This window comes from Punica granatum, chromosome 1 (genome assembly GCF_007655135.1).
Source record: "Punica granatum isolate Tunisia-2019 chromosome 1, ASM765513v2, whole genome shotgun sequence".
NCBI classification, from domain to species: Eukaryota; Viridiplantae; Streptophyta; class Magnoliopsida; order Myrtales; family Lythraceae; genus Punica; species Punica granatum.
The window spans coordinates 3,322,621-3,336,570 of record NC_045127.1 but is presented as its reverse complement, the minus strand read 5'-3'; the positions used below and the strand labels follow the sequence as shown (position 1 = coordinate 3,336,570).

The following is a 13,950-nucleotide window of genomic DNA, read 5'->3' as shown; positions in this document are numbered from 1 at the left end:
GTTAATTGACATTGTCACTGGCTACCTTGCTTCCGTTCAAAATAATTTTTATTTTCCGATCTGTATAATTTCTATTATCAGAAAATCTAAAACTTAAATTTACTGTCTCTCGTTTAAGTTATGAACAATCATCCGGACATTATTCATTTGCCATGTACCAGTATTTGTTTTAGAAAATTTTAAAATTTCAAGTATCTAGAAAGAATGATATGAGACTTACTACATATATGCGAGACAATCACTGTTTGAGCACATATTTGATGCGGATCCGATCGTTGATGACCAGAAAATAATTTCTCTTAATCCAAAAGTCTGTGCTTGCTTGTTTTATCTTGATCGATTTCTTGATTAATTGTCCTTTTAAAGCTACGCATCATTTGTGGTGTATGTATATCATCCTTAGTGCAGTGAGAGAATATGAAGAATTGTGGGAAAAATACGATGGTAACTAATCATAAGTCACATAATCGGGAGTAAAGTCTTGGTTCTTCATGTACACATAAATCTCGTGCGTGTAGCCCAGTGATCGTGACTTCTTGGTTAAATTATACCGTGCAATCCATGGTGAAATTATTGAATTTTCATTAGGTTAATATGAGTTTGGGTCTATTTCCATTTAAAAGTTCAAGTTAATAAGTTGTAATAACCAAGTCTCATATAAACCAATAGATATTCATTTATCGTTTCCATATGAGATTAATATCCTCAATATTAGCCATCACGTGCAACCTGTGGTTTTATTTCTGCCTACAATAACTGACCTTGAACCGGACTTATTTTTCGTGCTTAGGTGAGGGGGACTAACACGTGGGGCTCTTTTTGGCTGCTCTTGGACATACTGCACTTTGTGTAGTGTTGGTACGCATGCGTGCGTGGACGCGTATACGCGTAATCCGGGCTCTGATATCATATTGAATTTCTGTTGGTTTTATATGGGCTTAAACTCATTTTCACTTAAAAGCTCAAGTTAAGTGGTGGTACCCAATCCTCATATAAATTATGATTATTCCTAAATTTTTTCTATGTGAGATTAACATCCTCAGCATTCGCCCTCATGTGCAACGCATGGTCTATTTTTGCATATACGCTATCACGTACCCTTAAACATCCGCACTCTTGGCTGCACTCAGACATTGGGCGGGGCATGGCTTGTGTGCGCACACGCGCATGGGCGTGTATACACGTAAATTGGGCTTTGATACCATACTGAATTTCCATTGAGCTCATACGAGCTTAGACCCTTTTCCAATTAAAAGTTCAAGCTAGTAAATGGTGGTACCAAAATCTCATATAAATCAATGAATATTTGTTCATCTTTGCCATGTAAGATTAATATTCTCAGCAAAAATTACTCATACCGTGTGATTGCACATGGACATACTAGGATGAACAGATCAGAAAATAAATTGTTCGTTAAAAAGAGATAGGCGTTTCTAAAAAAGAAATAAAAGAGTATATGAAGGTATGTACATTACCTTAAAACAGGAAAAGAAGAACATGGAAGGCACTGTGACGCCACAGTTTTATGAACAGATTTTCTGATATATTGTCGACTGCATTATTATTGGAATTTGAATTGACTTCAGCCAAACTTTTGTAGCTTTTTATTGGGTAGGTAAAATTTTGTAGCTCTAATCCTCACGACTCTTCTTCCCCTTCTAATCTCTCTTCGCTATAAATGAAGGACACTTCTTTCACAAATTTCTCATATGAATACACAAATCCGATCTCATACACATACTGATCAGTAATATCGATAATTAAGATACTTGCGAAATGGCTCGTTTCACAATATCAGTGGCCTTCATCTTTGTGTTGGCGCTGATAATCAGCCAGCAATCGCCGTCTCTAGTCGGAGCTCGAAAGGATTCGATCGAAAAGAAGAATAAGATGCATCTTCATTTTGATTTTTCGAGTTATAAGGGAGATATTCCCACAATGCCTGGTAAAGAAGCCGCTGATTTTCCTGCAGAAGGCAAGGATGGCTCGTCGATGGCTTCTGATGGCAGAAGGCTGCAGCAGTCGGTCCCAAGTCCCGGGATTGGGAACTAGATGAAAAATCTTAGTTATATGACTGTCAAAAATATATAATTACATGAATACATGATGTGATTTCTCTAATAAGTTACATGCTTTAATATTAAATGTTAGTAAGGGCATATCCGGTGGTTCGAGAATGTCACGGGCTCACCGATGATTACGCATTATATGCTTCCATAAAGCAAAGTGAAACAGTTCATTATTTATTATGTATAATTGAATGGACGTATTCTCTTATGCAAGTCCATTTTCGTTTGCATGCACCATGAAAAATCTTTAAATGAATAAAAAGAATTTCCGTTGCCGGGACTTGAACCCGGGTCTCTCGGGTGAGAGCCGAGTATCCTAACCAACTAGACTACAACGGATTTGGCTATTAAGCTGCAATTGTCTCTACAAATCTCAATTACAATCAAATCCATTCCGGTTCCTAATGTGATTTTACCAAAGAAAGCAAAAATACTTTCAAATGGATTCTCTTCTAAATTATTCATCTCTGCAGACAGAGATAAGCTCACACATACAGTGGTGAAACACTGAATTAATTTATTGTGTGCATAGTATGGTTCAACACAGTATAGTACTAGAAATATAAATGGAGGTTTAGGTTGATTTCGAGAATGGACACCCACTGGAAGCCTTTGCCGTCTCGGTCGATTTTCCTTCCTCCTTAGGTGAGTCGTCGCACAGAAGAGGTCCTTTCAGAAGTCCACCAAACAGTTCGGCGGGATCATAGTAGATTTCAACGTCCTCAGCTCGCATGGACTCATCAACCTGTGCCAGCAATTGACCGTTCTTAGACAAGCTTTACATATGCAATGAATCTTTAGTAAGATCCATCAAAAAGAATCTTGTAAAAGCTCTGTAATCAAGTATTTAGCAAAGGCAATAATAGAATGCAGTAGGATGCCGGAATCGCTTGTAAAGGATAACGAAATGAGATATCAATAACTGAAGTTTGTACCTTCATGATACCTACGCCATAGAACTGAGCCATCTCTCCGGTAGGGCGGTGCCCCTTAAAGGGTCCTTCGAAATAGCCCCAGTGCCTGAACTTGTAGGTCACTACCGGGGGCCCCGAGTACACAGCGATCACCTCCCAAGCGAACCCACGAGGGAAGGCCGACCTAAACTCATGATGCGATGATTCGAAGGTCTCCTCATCGGCTTTGTAGTATTTGAATTCCTCTGGTAGGGAGCTCTTCAATAGGGCATTGTAGCTCCCCAACTTCAAGGTCTCTTCCCCTGACAAGCCCTCCCCTCCTGAATATATGTCACTACGCATAAAAACGAGGCTTGCAATCGACGTGTCAGAGTCCTTGCGATATACTAAAATCCTAAAACCCTAAGATTCATGGTCTGCAATTTGTATCGAATTCCCTAACCCATCGGACAGTATAAAAACGACCGTATTCAATTCACTGGTCCAACCATATATATGGTCGGTGGATCGGTTTTGATGATTTGAGTTGCGTTACCTACCATTAACGATGAGCTTGAATTTTTCCGGGTTTATCGTCTTGAAGTCCTGCAACCGGGTCTTGTGAGACAGTTCCATCTCCCACGACTTTACTGCATTTTGAACTGTCTCCCCTAATGAACCCTTAGGCCACTCCTGCCATATCGTATCACTACTTTCGTAATTATTGACTCGTGTAACCATTCTGAATGCATATAACATAAATCTACAATCAATATATATATATATATATATATATATATATATATCACGGACCTTGGTTCGACCTTCCTCGAAGAGCTTGTTGACAGCATTGAAAATGGGAGGGCCTCCGTGCCTCCACTGCGTGTTCTCTGTCTCCTCGTTCAATATCGATCGATACTTGTCCGCGGCAACTCTGGTTACTCCCTCAGTCTCCTCACCATAATCCATCTCTCCTTTCAAAATTGATAGCTTATAATAATTCTTCATTCATCGAACTCCTAGAGATCTTATATACACCGAAATTTAAGACCAACTGTTATTCTGAGTGTAATTCATTTTTATTAATAATATCATTTTGGATAAGCACAAAAGAAGTTTCTGTTCGCCCAAAAAGAAAAAAAAAAAGCTGATGTTTTTGATTGAGCCCAAAAATAGTAAATGAACCCAACGGATCTGCTCCAAAAAAATGATTACGAATTTATTTCTAGATTATAAGAGGTATTCATGAATTTGTATTATGAAAATAGAAAAAACAAAATAATTCATGAAAAAATAAGAAAAAAAATTAAAAGAGTACATAAAAGTTTTATTAAGAATGATATCAAAACCTTTTGATTTTGAAGCGATCATTTATATTATCGCACCAAGTCTTATTTTGCCGACAATTTCAGGCAATGAATGTGGTCCATCTGCGAGGGTTCTTCGTGTTGAACTCGTCAAACTCACATCCCAAAACGTCGCTTATTGAATGCAATTGGATATTGGATACTCGAGAGGCTGTCGCAATTAGGCCCGATCCTTTACCCCCAGACACAAAAATATTGGACCGAGCTAAGCGAATTAATTGTCTCTCTCGGAACTGCCGCTTTTGAGAGTGATAGCTCAAGTCAGACATTTTGCGATAATAAAGTGATAAATAACATTTGTATATCTGCAATTTGCATACCCGATTAATTCAATTCGAATTGAGTCAGCTCACTAGGTGATGAAACCTTCTCAACAAAGATTTTCTTTATTCATAAATCTCGAATCCGAAATCTGAAAATAAGTGCCGAATCTCTTGAACCAACCCATATTCGTGTTTGGTAAATTTCTAAAATGATCCTTTTACGCGATACCACTAGTGTCATGGACTACTCGAGGATCCGACCCGATGGGCCGATTCCGCGTTTATTGCCTCTGCTTGGGTCCGGAAAAATCTTCGGGCCCGAAATCTCACCGGCCCAAGCACCTCCAGTTGTCCTTCTTTCCTTGGGAGAGTAGACTAATCTCGCGGGGAAGCAGCCACTACTGATCAAGCAAAAGATGACCGGCGGCGAAGAAGTCTCCGGCCCCGCCGGCTCGAAGGTCCTCCGCCTGCTCTACTTCGTCGGCGCCGGATGTAAGCTCTCTCTCTCTCTCTCTCTCTCTCTCTCTCACTCTCCCCCTCACGAAGAAGCAAAAATCTTTATGATCGGTTTGTACACGATTAAACCGTGCAGTAGTTGTGTTCAGCTGGTGATGCTGCTCAATTTCGGAATGATATGGCGATTTTTGATCTTTGACATTGATTGTGAACCATCTGATGAAAATGTTTCTTCACAGTCATCTGCACTGCTGCGATCAACAAGTGGCGCGAGCTGGAGAGGAAGTCGCTTCAGCGGCAGCAGCAACAACAGGAACTGTTGAATGCTCAGACGCCGCACAGCCAAGCGAGTCCGCTTAGCAAGCCTCTCGATTGATCCTTCCTCCGTCAGGTTCTTTTGCTATTGCGTGCTCTGAAAGTCTTCCGGAAAAAAAAGGCCCTGTAATGTCGATCGACAAATATGCTTCAAAAAGCAGTTTCTTTATGTTGTCACTGCCTTGTTCTTCACTCCTGAGATAAAGAGCCATAATGTGGACTCCTTTGGTGATGAAATGATAGTATTCTGTTGATTCATGGAAACTTTAATTTTTTACTTTGATGGAACCTTAATATGGATTCCGGTGATTGCTGTCAGCTATCCCAGATTTTATACTAAAATGAACAATTACTGATACAAGCACTGATGAGATCATAGCGTGCAATAAAACTACCACGTTGAATGGTGTATATATTCATAGATATTCAAACTTTGAAGCACTGTTACCTGTTCCCGATAACGTACATTCCTAGTTACTAATTGCAGATATGATTAGAGCTTATGCATAGTTTGGTAGCTTGGGTAGTTCCTCAGCATTATGATTTGTATGTTATACCTCGATTTTTCATTCCCTTTCCTATTAGTTGTAACAGTGCCAAAAGAAGCTGCTTGAGTTCATTCAGCCATATGCTTTCTGCTGGCTTGAGTCTCTTGTATGCCCGACTTACCTGGAATTATATTGAACTCATGCTATCATTCATTAACTGTTCAAAGAGATTTCAATAAGTATGAAGCTGATAACAATCTAATCGACATGAATTATATGGATCTTATAGTAGCCTCTTTACAAGAGTACGAAGGAACAGCTTGCTTTCACTTAAATCACCTTACCAACTACTGAAAGTGCATTGATATGGGTCCATTTAATCCAATTAAATTAAATTTACAATTTGAATAGGTTCTTATTGCTTAGCAGCTCTTTGCCCATAGCTCTTGTTTAAGCTGTCCATTTATTTTGGAATTGCAGAGCAACATGGGACTATGTAGCTAGGACAGCTTGAGTTTCGGAAAGAAAGAGAACCATTTGTCTCACTAAGCCTGAGAATAGTATCGGTATTGATTGCTGAATTTAATTGATTGCTAATTCCATTTAGGCACTCCTTAGAAAATCTACTGCTCGAATCACTTTTCATAGTTCAATACATCATTTTAGTCTTTATGCTTGTTACTTTTTTCTCAATATCTGGAGAAGTGATATTAAGAGCAGAACATTCTTCTCCTTCCTCCTCCTCTTCTTCCAGTGAAAAGTAAAGAGACATGTTAAACCAACTACAAGCTTTTCATATTCTGAAAAAGAGTTTTAAATATCTTATATTAAGTTCACATAATCAGAACATACAATCTACGTTCAAGATTGGCGAATTCCTCATAGGAAGTTAATCTTTACTAAGCCTTTGCAAGTCATGCTTTGAATTTTTATATAAGATGTTACTTCTGGGTTTTCTACCTTATTATATGTTCCTTTTCAAAGTGTGGTTGTTTATTGGAGGTGCTGGTAAAATAATGAGAGAATTCAACTTGTGAAAACGATTGTAACAGATGAGTTATTTATCCATTTAATATGTAAATGATAACAATCTGGCTAATCAAGTCCTGCCGAAGTATATTCTATTTCCTTGCCTTTTTGCCTTTATTCCTTTTAGACTATATAGCTCGTGCTTTGCATCAAAGATGAAAATATGCCAAGTTTGCTGTAACATTCCAATGTTTCTTATGGTAAAATGTATAGAGTTTACAATGGTACAATCATTTTATAGAGCTAAGAAAAATGTACGGGAACTCACTTTTGCTGATCCAATACAGGGCTACGCCTCTAGAGAAAGTATCAGATTAAAGTGAATTCCTAAGCTCGACTTCAAGCAACGTCCATTAGCAGTAAAACTTTGGATATATATGACTTGATCTCATAGAAACCAGCTTTCTATCTACTGGGTTTTCTCCATATAAATGTTGCTATATCCAGAGATGATACATATGCTATATTGCTATTTGCAGAAAGTTCAAAGTTCAAGTCCCAAAACTGCCAAGTTTTCTGCTGCTTTATGGGTTTCCTCTGTCTCTTCATATAAACATTTATGTAGTTGGATAAATGCCATCTTGATGTTATTTGATGTGTTCGACTAACCGTTTTATATGTTAGATCATTAACAAGTGATGATAGCAACTGTTATATCCACATGTATATGATATTTGTTTTCTGAACATGGGCTTCTTTTCACATATGGTCGATCAGCATGGAGCTAAAGAATTTAGTGCCTCGCATGTGTTTTTGGCTGTGATCTAAATGGGAAGAACTTGGAAGTTTTTATGAAGCGACGAAATTGATCTATGTGGCAGGTTCCCGCAGATTCATGGGAGGAAAACAATCGATCAACTAACTTCCAAGTTCTATATTATTAAATGCAGGGATCTTCTTTGTCTTTTTCGCAGTTTTACTTATTATAGCAAATGCTGTACAGTACTTATAAACCAACCCCTCCCTTGAGCTCTAGAACCCTCGCAGGACTTTTGCCTCTATCGCACCTCATGGCAGCTTCTTCCTCCGACCGAAGCCACTACAGGTGCTGCTTTGATACCTGGCTCACCGTACAAAGGCAAGACCTTGAAGAGCTCCTCCATGGAGCTGCCTCCTACCCCGACGACCCCAAGAAGCTCCACGCCCTTGTCGAGAAGAACGTCCAGCACTTCGAAGAGTACAGAGAAAACCGTTCCATGCTTGCCCAGCAGGATGCCCCCGCCTTCCTGTGCCTGGCTTGGTGCAACACCCTGGAGAACTCGCTCCTCTGGATTGGCGGTTGCAGGCCTAGCCTGGCTATCAGGCTTGTTTACTCCTTATGTGGCTCCGAGCTTGATGCTCGTCTTGATCAGTACCTTTCGGGCGAGAGGAAGGGCACGATCAGTGAAGTTTCGGGCACCCAGTTGAATCAGATCAACAGCCTGCACATGAAGATTCTGAGAGAGGAAGAGCGGCTCACTTCCCGAATGGCGAGCCTGCAGGAGGACATAGTGGATGAGCCGCTGGCCTCGATTGCTAAGGAGTTGAGCCATGTTGGGGAGCCGAGTGAGACGGCTGACAAGGTCCTGGAGGGCCACGCGTTGACCCTGGGACGGATGCTGCTGGAAGCCGATAACCTTAGGCTGAGTACCTTGAAGAGGCTGGTGGAGATTCTAACAACACTGCAGGCCGTGGACCTGTTGGCCTCCTCCAAGAAGCTCCATCTTTCATTGCACGAGTGGGGAAAGAGGTGGAATCGGGGAAGGTCTCCTGATCAAGGAGAGGAAAGAGGTGGGATCGGGGAGGTGGGAGGTCTCTTGATCAAAGGAGAAAGAGGTCGGGCCAGTGAAGGGGGAAGGGGAAGGTCTCTTGAGCGAGGAGGTATTTAACTCATCTATCGTACCACATCATGTTGCATGGACAAGTGAGGAGCCTAGTCGTGTATAGTATAGCAACCGTCTCATTGGTTGGCTGCACCACATGGCAGGTTCAACGGATACATGAAATGCTTGAATACCCGAAAACAAAAATTCAGACACCCGTCAAGCGCTCTTCTAGCGAAATATATATATGTTCATATTTGCAGTTTGGTTAAGAGTTCTCTTTATATAATAACTTGCAAGGAAATAAGGAAGAAAAAAGAAAGTAAAGTATGGTAATAGTTCGGAAGAGGTTTGTGTTCTCAGTTTGTTATGTCGTGTTGTGTGATTTATAGGCATTTTCTAGTATGACACTGTGTCACGCTAACTTGGTCATGAGAGTCATTGGATGTGATATTGTACATGGGATCCATGCGCATTACATGGCTTCCATGAGGGAGTTACTGTGATCGTGTGTCATGCTAGAAATTGTCAATCCTAAAAGCTTAGAAGAAAAATCAAAATCAAAGTGTAGAATATTTAAGAAAACACAAACACATGGTTTCTAGTATTATATCATCTCTCACGCTCCATACCAGACAAAACCTACATTGATTTTTTTCCTCATTTTAAAAATTGAAACTTATTATTCACAGGAACATGATTCAATGACAAAATAAGCTTTGGCGAATTTTACTTGTATTACAGAGATTCGGAGTTTTATTGGAAGTAATTCATGACTACTTGCAATAGACTTATAAATATTTATAGTCTCCCCCAAGAAAATGAAAGAAAAAAGAAAGAAATTGGTTTGTACTAAAAAGACAAAACATCATCCATGAACCATAGAAAAATTACCCAAAAAAAGCGAAGAATAGAAAAATTTTACCCTACTTTTTTTTTTGGGTCAATTGTAAACTTTTATTGATAATCAAGTATAATATAATGTACATATAAATAAATGTCTGAAAAGATATTCATTACAGATAGATAGGTTCTTGAAGAGGTATCAATTACAAATAAACAGATGCCTTTTCAGGCATATGTTGTAGAAGAATGGATGGTTGAAGACCTATCCATTATCGAAAGGAAACACACCGCTACTTGAAGAAGTTGAAATGTACCTTAAGAACTCCCACCATTTAGACTGAAAGGTCTTATACTGTTATGCATCTTGACCGTGAAGTAGGGCAGAGAAAATTTGAAGAAAAAGAAAAACCGCCACACCCGAAAATTCAAACTGACCTGCCTCGAATATTTGGATTATTTAGCTTGCGTTTGTTTTCAAGTTGAATTATAATCCAGCTCAACTTGATTCCGTGCAATGATCGCAAGTTTTGATAAATATATTGATGTGGGAGAATTATGTATGTATGTATATATATGTGAAAGTAGATGGATAATTTATCATTAAAAAATTAATTTGAGAAAAGTACGAGTGAGAAATTATTATTAAATAGAAGGAAAAAAATAGTAATACTATTGGATTTGGGGAGAATAAAATTGAGTCAGGTAAAATTAAATTATTATCTAAAAAGCAAACAGAGCAGACTTGGCTCGATATTAGAGCGGTTCTGCGTTTATTTTTCAATTTCGGACATGGATTCAGATTTCAAAAATGTAAAAGATAGATACCTGCCCCGATTGTTTAATTATTTAATTTTTATTAGATTTGTAAATATGAAAAATAACAGTGGCAAAGAGCGCAAGTTCGAGTTTCGAAAAATGCATTTATTAGGGGAATAACCTTTAATACTCGATCTTTCGAAATTACGAGAATTAATGGTATAATTTTTGATAACCCGAAAATATATTGAGATGACTATTGTCTTGGAACTCTTAATATGCAATATCATTGTTAAAATTATGAAAGATTATAATGCTTATGAAAGATTACAACGTATTACGATATCTCTTCATAATTATGTACCATATAGGAGATATTGTATATTTGGCTAGATGTAATATATTAGAATAGTCCTTTAGCAATATTAGAGTAGTCATTTAGCAAATCATTTCTTGCCTTAGTCAGTAGCTCCTAGCTAGGCATGTATACTGAGCTTTCCTTCAAGTCGTCCCGCATCTCCTTGGCCCCGGTAGCATGGGCAACACTGCCCTGAAGGTCCTTCTCCAGCGAGTTGAAAGATCCAAGCTGCCACGGTCGCGTTGCAAGCTTCCCATTTTTCGGGGAGAGGATCTCCTTCTGATGGTTTAGGCACCACCCCTTCGATGAAAGCCAATTTACCTTTGGCCGTCAACGCCATCTCCATGGCTCGAGTCCATGTTATATAGGTCATGCCATTTAACAGGCAGGAGGGGAGCACAATCCTGGGACCGTCTGACTGATTGAGAAGATAGACCGATGGAGTCGACTGCTGTCCACCGCCGTTAACTCCATTGTTTCTGGTCATCAACTGTTCATCCACCGTTACGATCACTCGGCTAGGGTAAAGTCGGCATCAGAAACGCGGCTCTGATACCATAAAACTTCTCTGAATATGTGCGCTTGCTTCATTCGTTTGACAACGGGTACAAGAAATAGGCCATTCAGCCTGGACATGGAAGGAAAAGTATGTGCCTAGCTAGGAGCTACTGACTAAGACAAGAAATGACTGCTAAAGGACTATTGTAATATATTACATCTAGCCAAATATACAATATCTCCTATATGGTACATAATTATGAAGAAATATAGTAATACAACGTCATACCGTTATCGTTATTGAAATAAAAAGATTTATATAGATTAATAGATTTTCCTATTGATCCGGGTAATATGAAAACTGACCTAAAAAACCGTATAAGCAAAGGTTCGATTTTTTTTAACCAATTCGGTCTCGGTTCTCGGATGTCAAAATCAAAGCGAAGTCGATCGGTTTCTAGGAATTTTATAATAAAACCTGACCCCATCAGAACCATGACCACCCATTCTCGTAAGTACGACGACTATGATAGAATTTTTTATGAGTCAGTAATAATTCATTCATTTATTTATTTCATTTCATAATAAAAGCATTAATTACATCGTACGCCTTCCGGATTGATTCAAATGGTTCATCACATATTTAATTGAAATTTTGAGTTTAAGCCTTGTGATAGAAGAAAATTCTTGATTCGAAGAGTTTTATCCATTCGCGACGCAATCTAGGTCGAAATCGATTAATCGAGTTCCGTTAAACTTCCTCGTATCGTAAGGTATGCGCAGAAGAAAATTACATCAGACACCTCGTCTTCCTGCTTTCCACGTTACGTCGGACGCGCCACTCCCCCTGCAGCCTTCATTGACAACTGTTCACAGAAAGTCTTTTGTTCCTCCCCGTGGAAACCCTCCCTGTAATGTACGTGTTGTAACAATATACAACCCCTTTCCATCTCTTACTTCATTACAATACATCATCATCTTCTTGATCTTCTTCTTCCCATCAATTACTATCACTTCCATTTCCTCTCCGGCAAGAGGGTCTGGATCGAAAGAAGAGGAAGAATTAATATGGCCAGTGGGTTCGACCACTTTTACTCCTCTTGGTTGGACCAGCTCCCGCAGCTGGTCCACCAGCTCTCTGCTGCGGCCCCCAAGCCGCCCAACGATGCCTCCTCTCATCATATTGATGCAGCTGCCGCTGGCGCCGCCGACTCCAGAGACCACGACCACCTCACCCACCTGGTGAACAAGTTCATGAGCCACTACGCTGAGTACTACCGGGTGAAGGCGCTGGCTACGGAGCAGGACGTGCTGTCCGTGGTGGCGGCCCCATGGACCACTGCCCTCGAGCGGTCCCTCCACTGGATCGCCGGGTGGCGGCCCACCATGGTCTTCCACCTCGTCTACACCGAGTCCAGCATCCTGTTCGAGTCCCATATCGTAGATATCCTCCAGGGCGTTCGGACTGGGGATCTCGGGGACCTTTCCCCGACTCAGTTCAGGTATAAGCGAGCAGCTGTTCATTTTGTACCCAACAATATGATGCTGCAATTGCATGAATGTTCAAGGTTGTACCATGCAAGCTACGTATATATGTAATTAATGCACGTATATCGGTCGTAGTTCCATTTCTCTTGCACATTAACGACTTGTTGTGGACTACGAAAGTGTTTCATTTCATGCACATTAATTAATTATTTTTGCTTTAAATTGCGGACACCGATCGAATGATCGATGCAACGACATGCACGTACAGGAGGGTGAGCGAGCTGCAGTGCGACACGGTGAGGGAAGAGAACGCCATAACGGAGGAGATGTCGCAGTGGCAGGATGGAGCGCTCGAGCTGGTGGTGGCGGCAGCCGCCCCTGACATGGAAGCCAAGATCGGGCAGCTGGCAGCAGTGGTGAAGAAGGCGGATGACCTGAGGCTGAAGACGGTGAGGAGCGTGGTGGACCTCCTCACCCCTCAGCAGGCTGCCGAGTTCCTCGTGGCTGCAGCCGAGCTGCAGTTCGGGATCCGGGCATGGGGCCTCTGCCAGGAGGGCTCCCGGTAGCCGGCCCTGAGAAGATTAGATTAAGTTTTGTTTGATTTGTTAATGTGATTTTAAAATCATAACTTTAACTTAATTCTATCCACAATAAAACAAAATAACTCATAGAAAGTCATAATTCTATCCACAATAAAACAAAATAACTCATACAAAGTCAAAAGATTAGCACCATACATAACTATTTATACAATTCTTTTTCAAAATCAAAATTTGATTTTAAAATGTTATTTACAAATCAAACCCAACATAAATTTCGAAGACTCCATTACCCTCGTTAAATTATAATTGAGTAGCAGGATTCACCACCAAGACGCTGGTAGTCGATCGACCGAGCTCAGCCTCGGCTTAGGCTGACTCCTGATTTTTCACAGTTGGCGACAAACGTGATGTCGTATGGAGGCGTCGTTGGACTTGGACATGCATTGTATTTGTCATGCATGCAAGACACGTAGTGGCGGCAGTGAGCTACGCGTCACTATCATAGAGATTCAAAAAGGCATATAACAGAGCCGTATGTTTGGACAAAGCGTAACCTGTTGGGCTTTGGGAGGCAAACGAGAATGACAAGATACCACTACTGAGATTTCTGCAACCTATCACCGAGCTTGTTTGAATTGCCGTGGACAGAAAGGTAATGCTGATGGAGAGATGGATTATGGGACGACGATCATTATACAGTTTGCCTGCCGTTATTGAACAAATGGGCAATTGCCGATTGCCTTAAGAGTTAGAGAGGGTTATGGAGGGACGAGTTAAGGG

The 13,950-nt window shown here is 40.4% G+C and overlaps 4 protein-coding genes and 1 non-coding gene across 5 annotated transcripts; 3 read left to right on the top strand and 2 right to left on the bottom strand.

Moving 5' to 3' along the window:
* Nucleotides 1-2,335: 2,335 nt before the first annotated feature.
* Nucleotides 2,336-2,408, bottom strand: TRNAE-CUC. The gene has a single exon. It is a non-coding gene; the product is annotated as a tRNA-Glu (tRNA).
* A 157-nt stretch (nucleotides 2,409-2,565) lies between these two features.
* LOC116198619 (pathogen-related protein-like) lies at nucleotides 2,566-4,017 on the bottom strand. The gene is made up of 4 exons (XM_031528815.1): nucleotides 3,776-4,017; nucleotides 3,523-3,655; nucleotides 3,005-3,303; nucleotides 2,566-2,814 (listed from the first exon to the last, which is right to left on the bottom strand). The coding sequence occupies exons 1-4, from the start codon at nucleotides 3,968-3,970 to the stop codon at nucleotides 2,644-2,646; spliced, it is 798 nt and encodes a 265-aa protein (XP_031384675.1). The 5' UTR covers nucleotides 3,971-4,017; the 3' UTR covers nucleotides 2,566-2,643.
* Nucleotides 4,018-4,923: 906 nt separating this feature from the next.
* LOC116192159 lies at nucleotides 4,924-5,640 on the top strand. The gene is made up of 2 exons (XM_031520619.1): nucleotides 4,924-5,084; nucleotides 5,288-5,640. The coding sequence occupies exons 1-2, from the start codon at nucleotides 5,009-5,011 to the stop codon at nucleotides 5,422-5,424; spliced, it is 213 nt and encodes a 70-aa protein (XP_031376479.1). The 5' UTR covers nucleotides 4,924-5,008; the 3' UTR covers nucleotides 5,425-5,640.
* A 525-nt stretch (nucleotides 5,641-6,165) lies between these two features.
* On the top strand, nucleotides 6,166-9,044 carry LOC116192158 (protein DELAY OF GERMINATION 1-like). Its single transcript, XM_031520618.1, has one exon. It carries the CDS (start codon nucleotides 7,813-7,815, stop codon nucleotides 8,746-8,748), a length of 936 nt encoding a protein of 311 aa, XP_031376478.1. The 5' UTR covers nucleotides 6,166-7,812; the 3' UTR covers nucleotides 8,749-9,044.
* Nucleotides 9,045-12,031: 2,987 nt separating this feature from the next.
* Nucleotides 12,032-13,267, top strand: LOC116192586 (protein DOG1-like 4). The gene is made up of 2 exons (XM_031521170.1): nucleotides 12,032-12,642; nucleotides 12,897-13,267. The coding sequence occupies exons 1-2, from the start codon at nucleotides 12,209-12,211 to the stop codon at nucleotides 13,192-13,194; spliced, it is 732 nt and encodes a 243-aa protein (XP_031377030.1). The 5' UTR covers nucleotides 12,032-12,208; the 3' UTR covers nucleotides 13,195-13,267.
* The last annotated feature ends 683 nt before the right edge of the window (nucleotides 13,268-13,950 follow it).

Bases quoted from the DNA above. Each gene is read 5' to 3' on its own strand.
- LOC116198619 (XM_031528815.1), bottom strand. From the start codon at position 3,970: ATGAAGAATTATTATAAGCTATCAATTTTGAAAGGAGAGATGGATTAT. The intron at 3,656-3,775 runs GTCCGTGATATA...ACGATATGGCAG, and splicing joins TCGAGGAAGGTCGAACCAAG to GAGTGGCCTAAGGGTTCATT. The intron at 2,815-3,004 runs GTACAAACTTCA...TTGCTGGCACAG, and splicing joins ATGGCGTAGGTATCATGAAG to GTTGATGAGTCCATGCGAGC.
- LOC116192158 (XM_031520618.1), top strand. From the start codon at position 7,813: ATGCTGTACAGTACTTATAAACCAACCCCTCCCTTGAGCTCTAGAACC.
- LOC116192159 (XM_031520619.1), top strand. From the start codon at position 5,009: ATGACCGGCGGCGAAGAAGTCTCCGGCCCCGCCGGCTCGAAGGTCCTC. The intron at 5,085-5,287 runs GTAAGCTCTCTC...GTTTCTTCACAG, and splicing joins CTACTTCGTCGGCGCCGGAT to TCATCTGCACTGCTGCGATC.
- LOC116192586 (XM_031521170.1), top strand. From the start codon at position 12,209: ATGGCCAGTGGGTTCGACCACTTTTACTCCTCTTGGTTGGACCAGCTC. The intron at 12,643-12,896 runs GTATAAGCGAGC...ATGCACGTACAG, and splicing joins CTTTCCCCGACTCAGTTCAG to GAGGGTGAGCGAGCTGCAGT.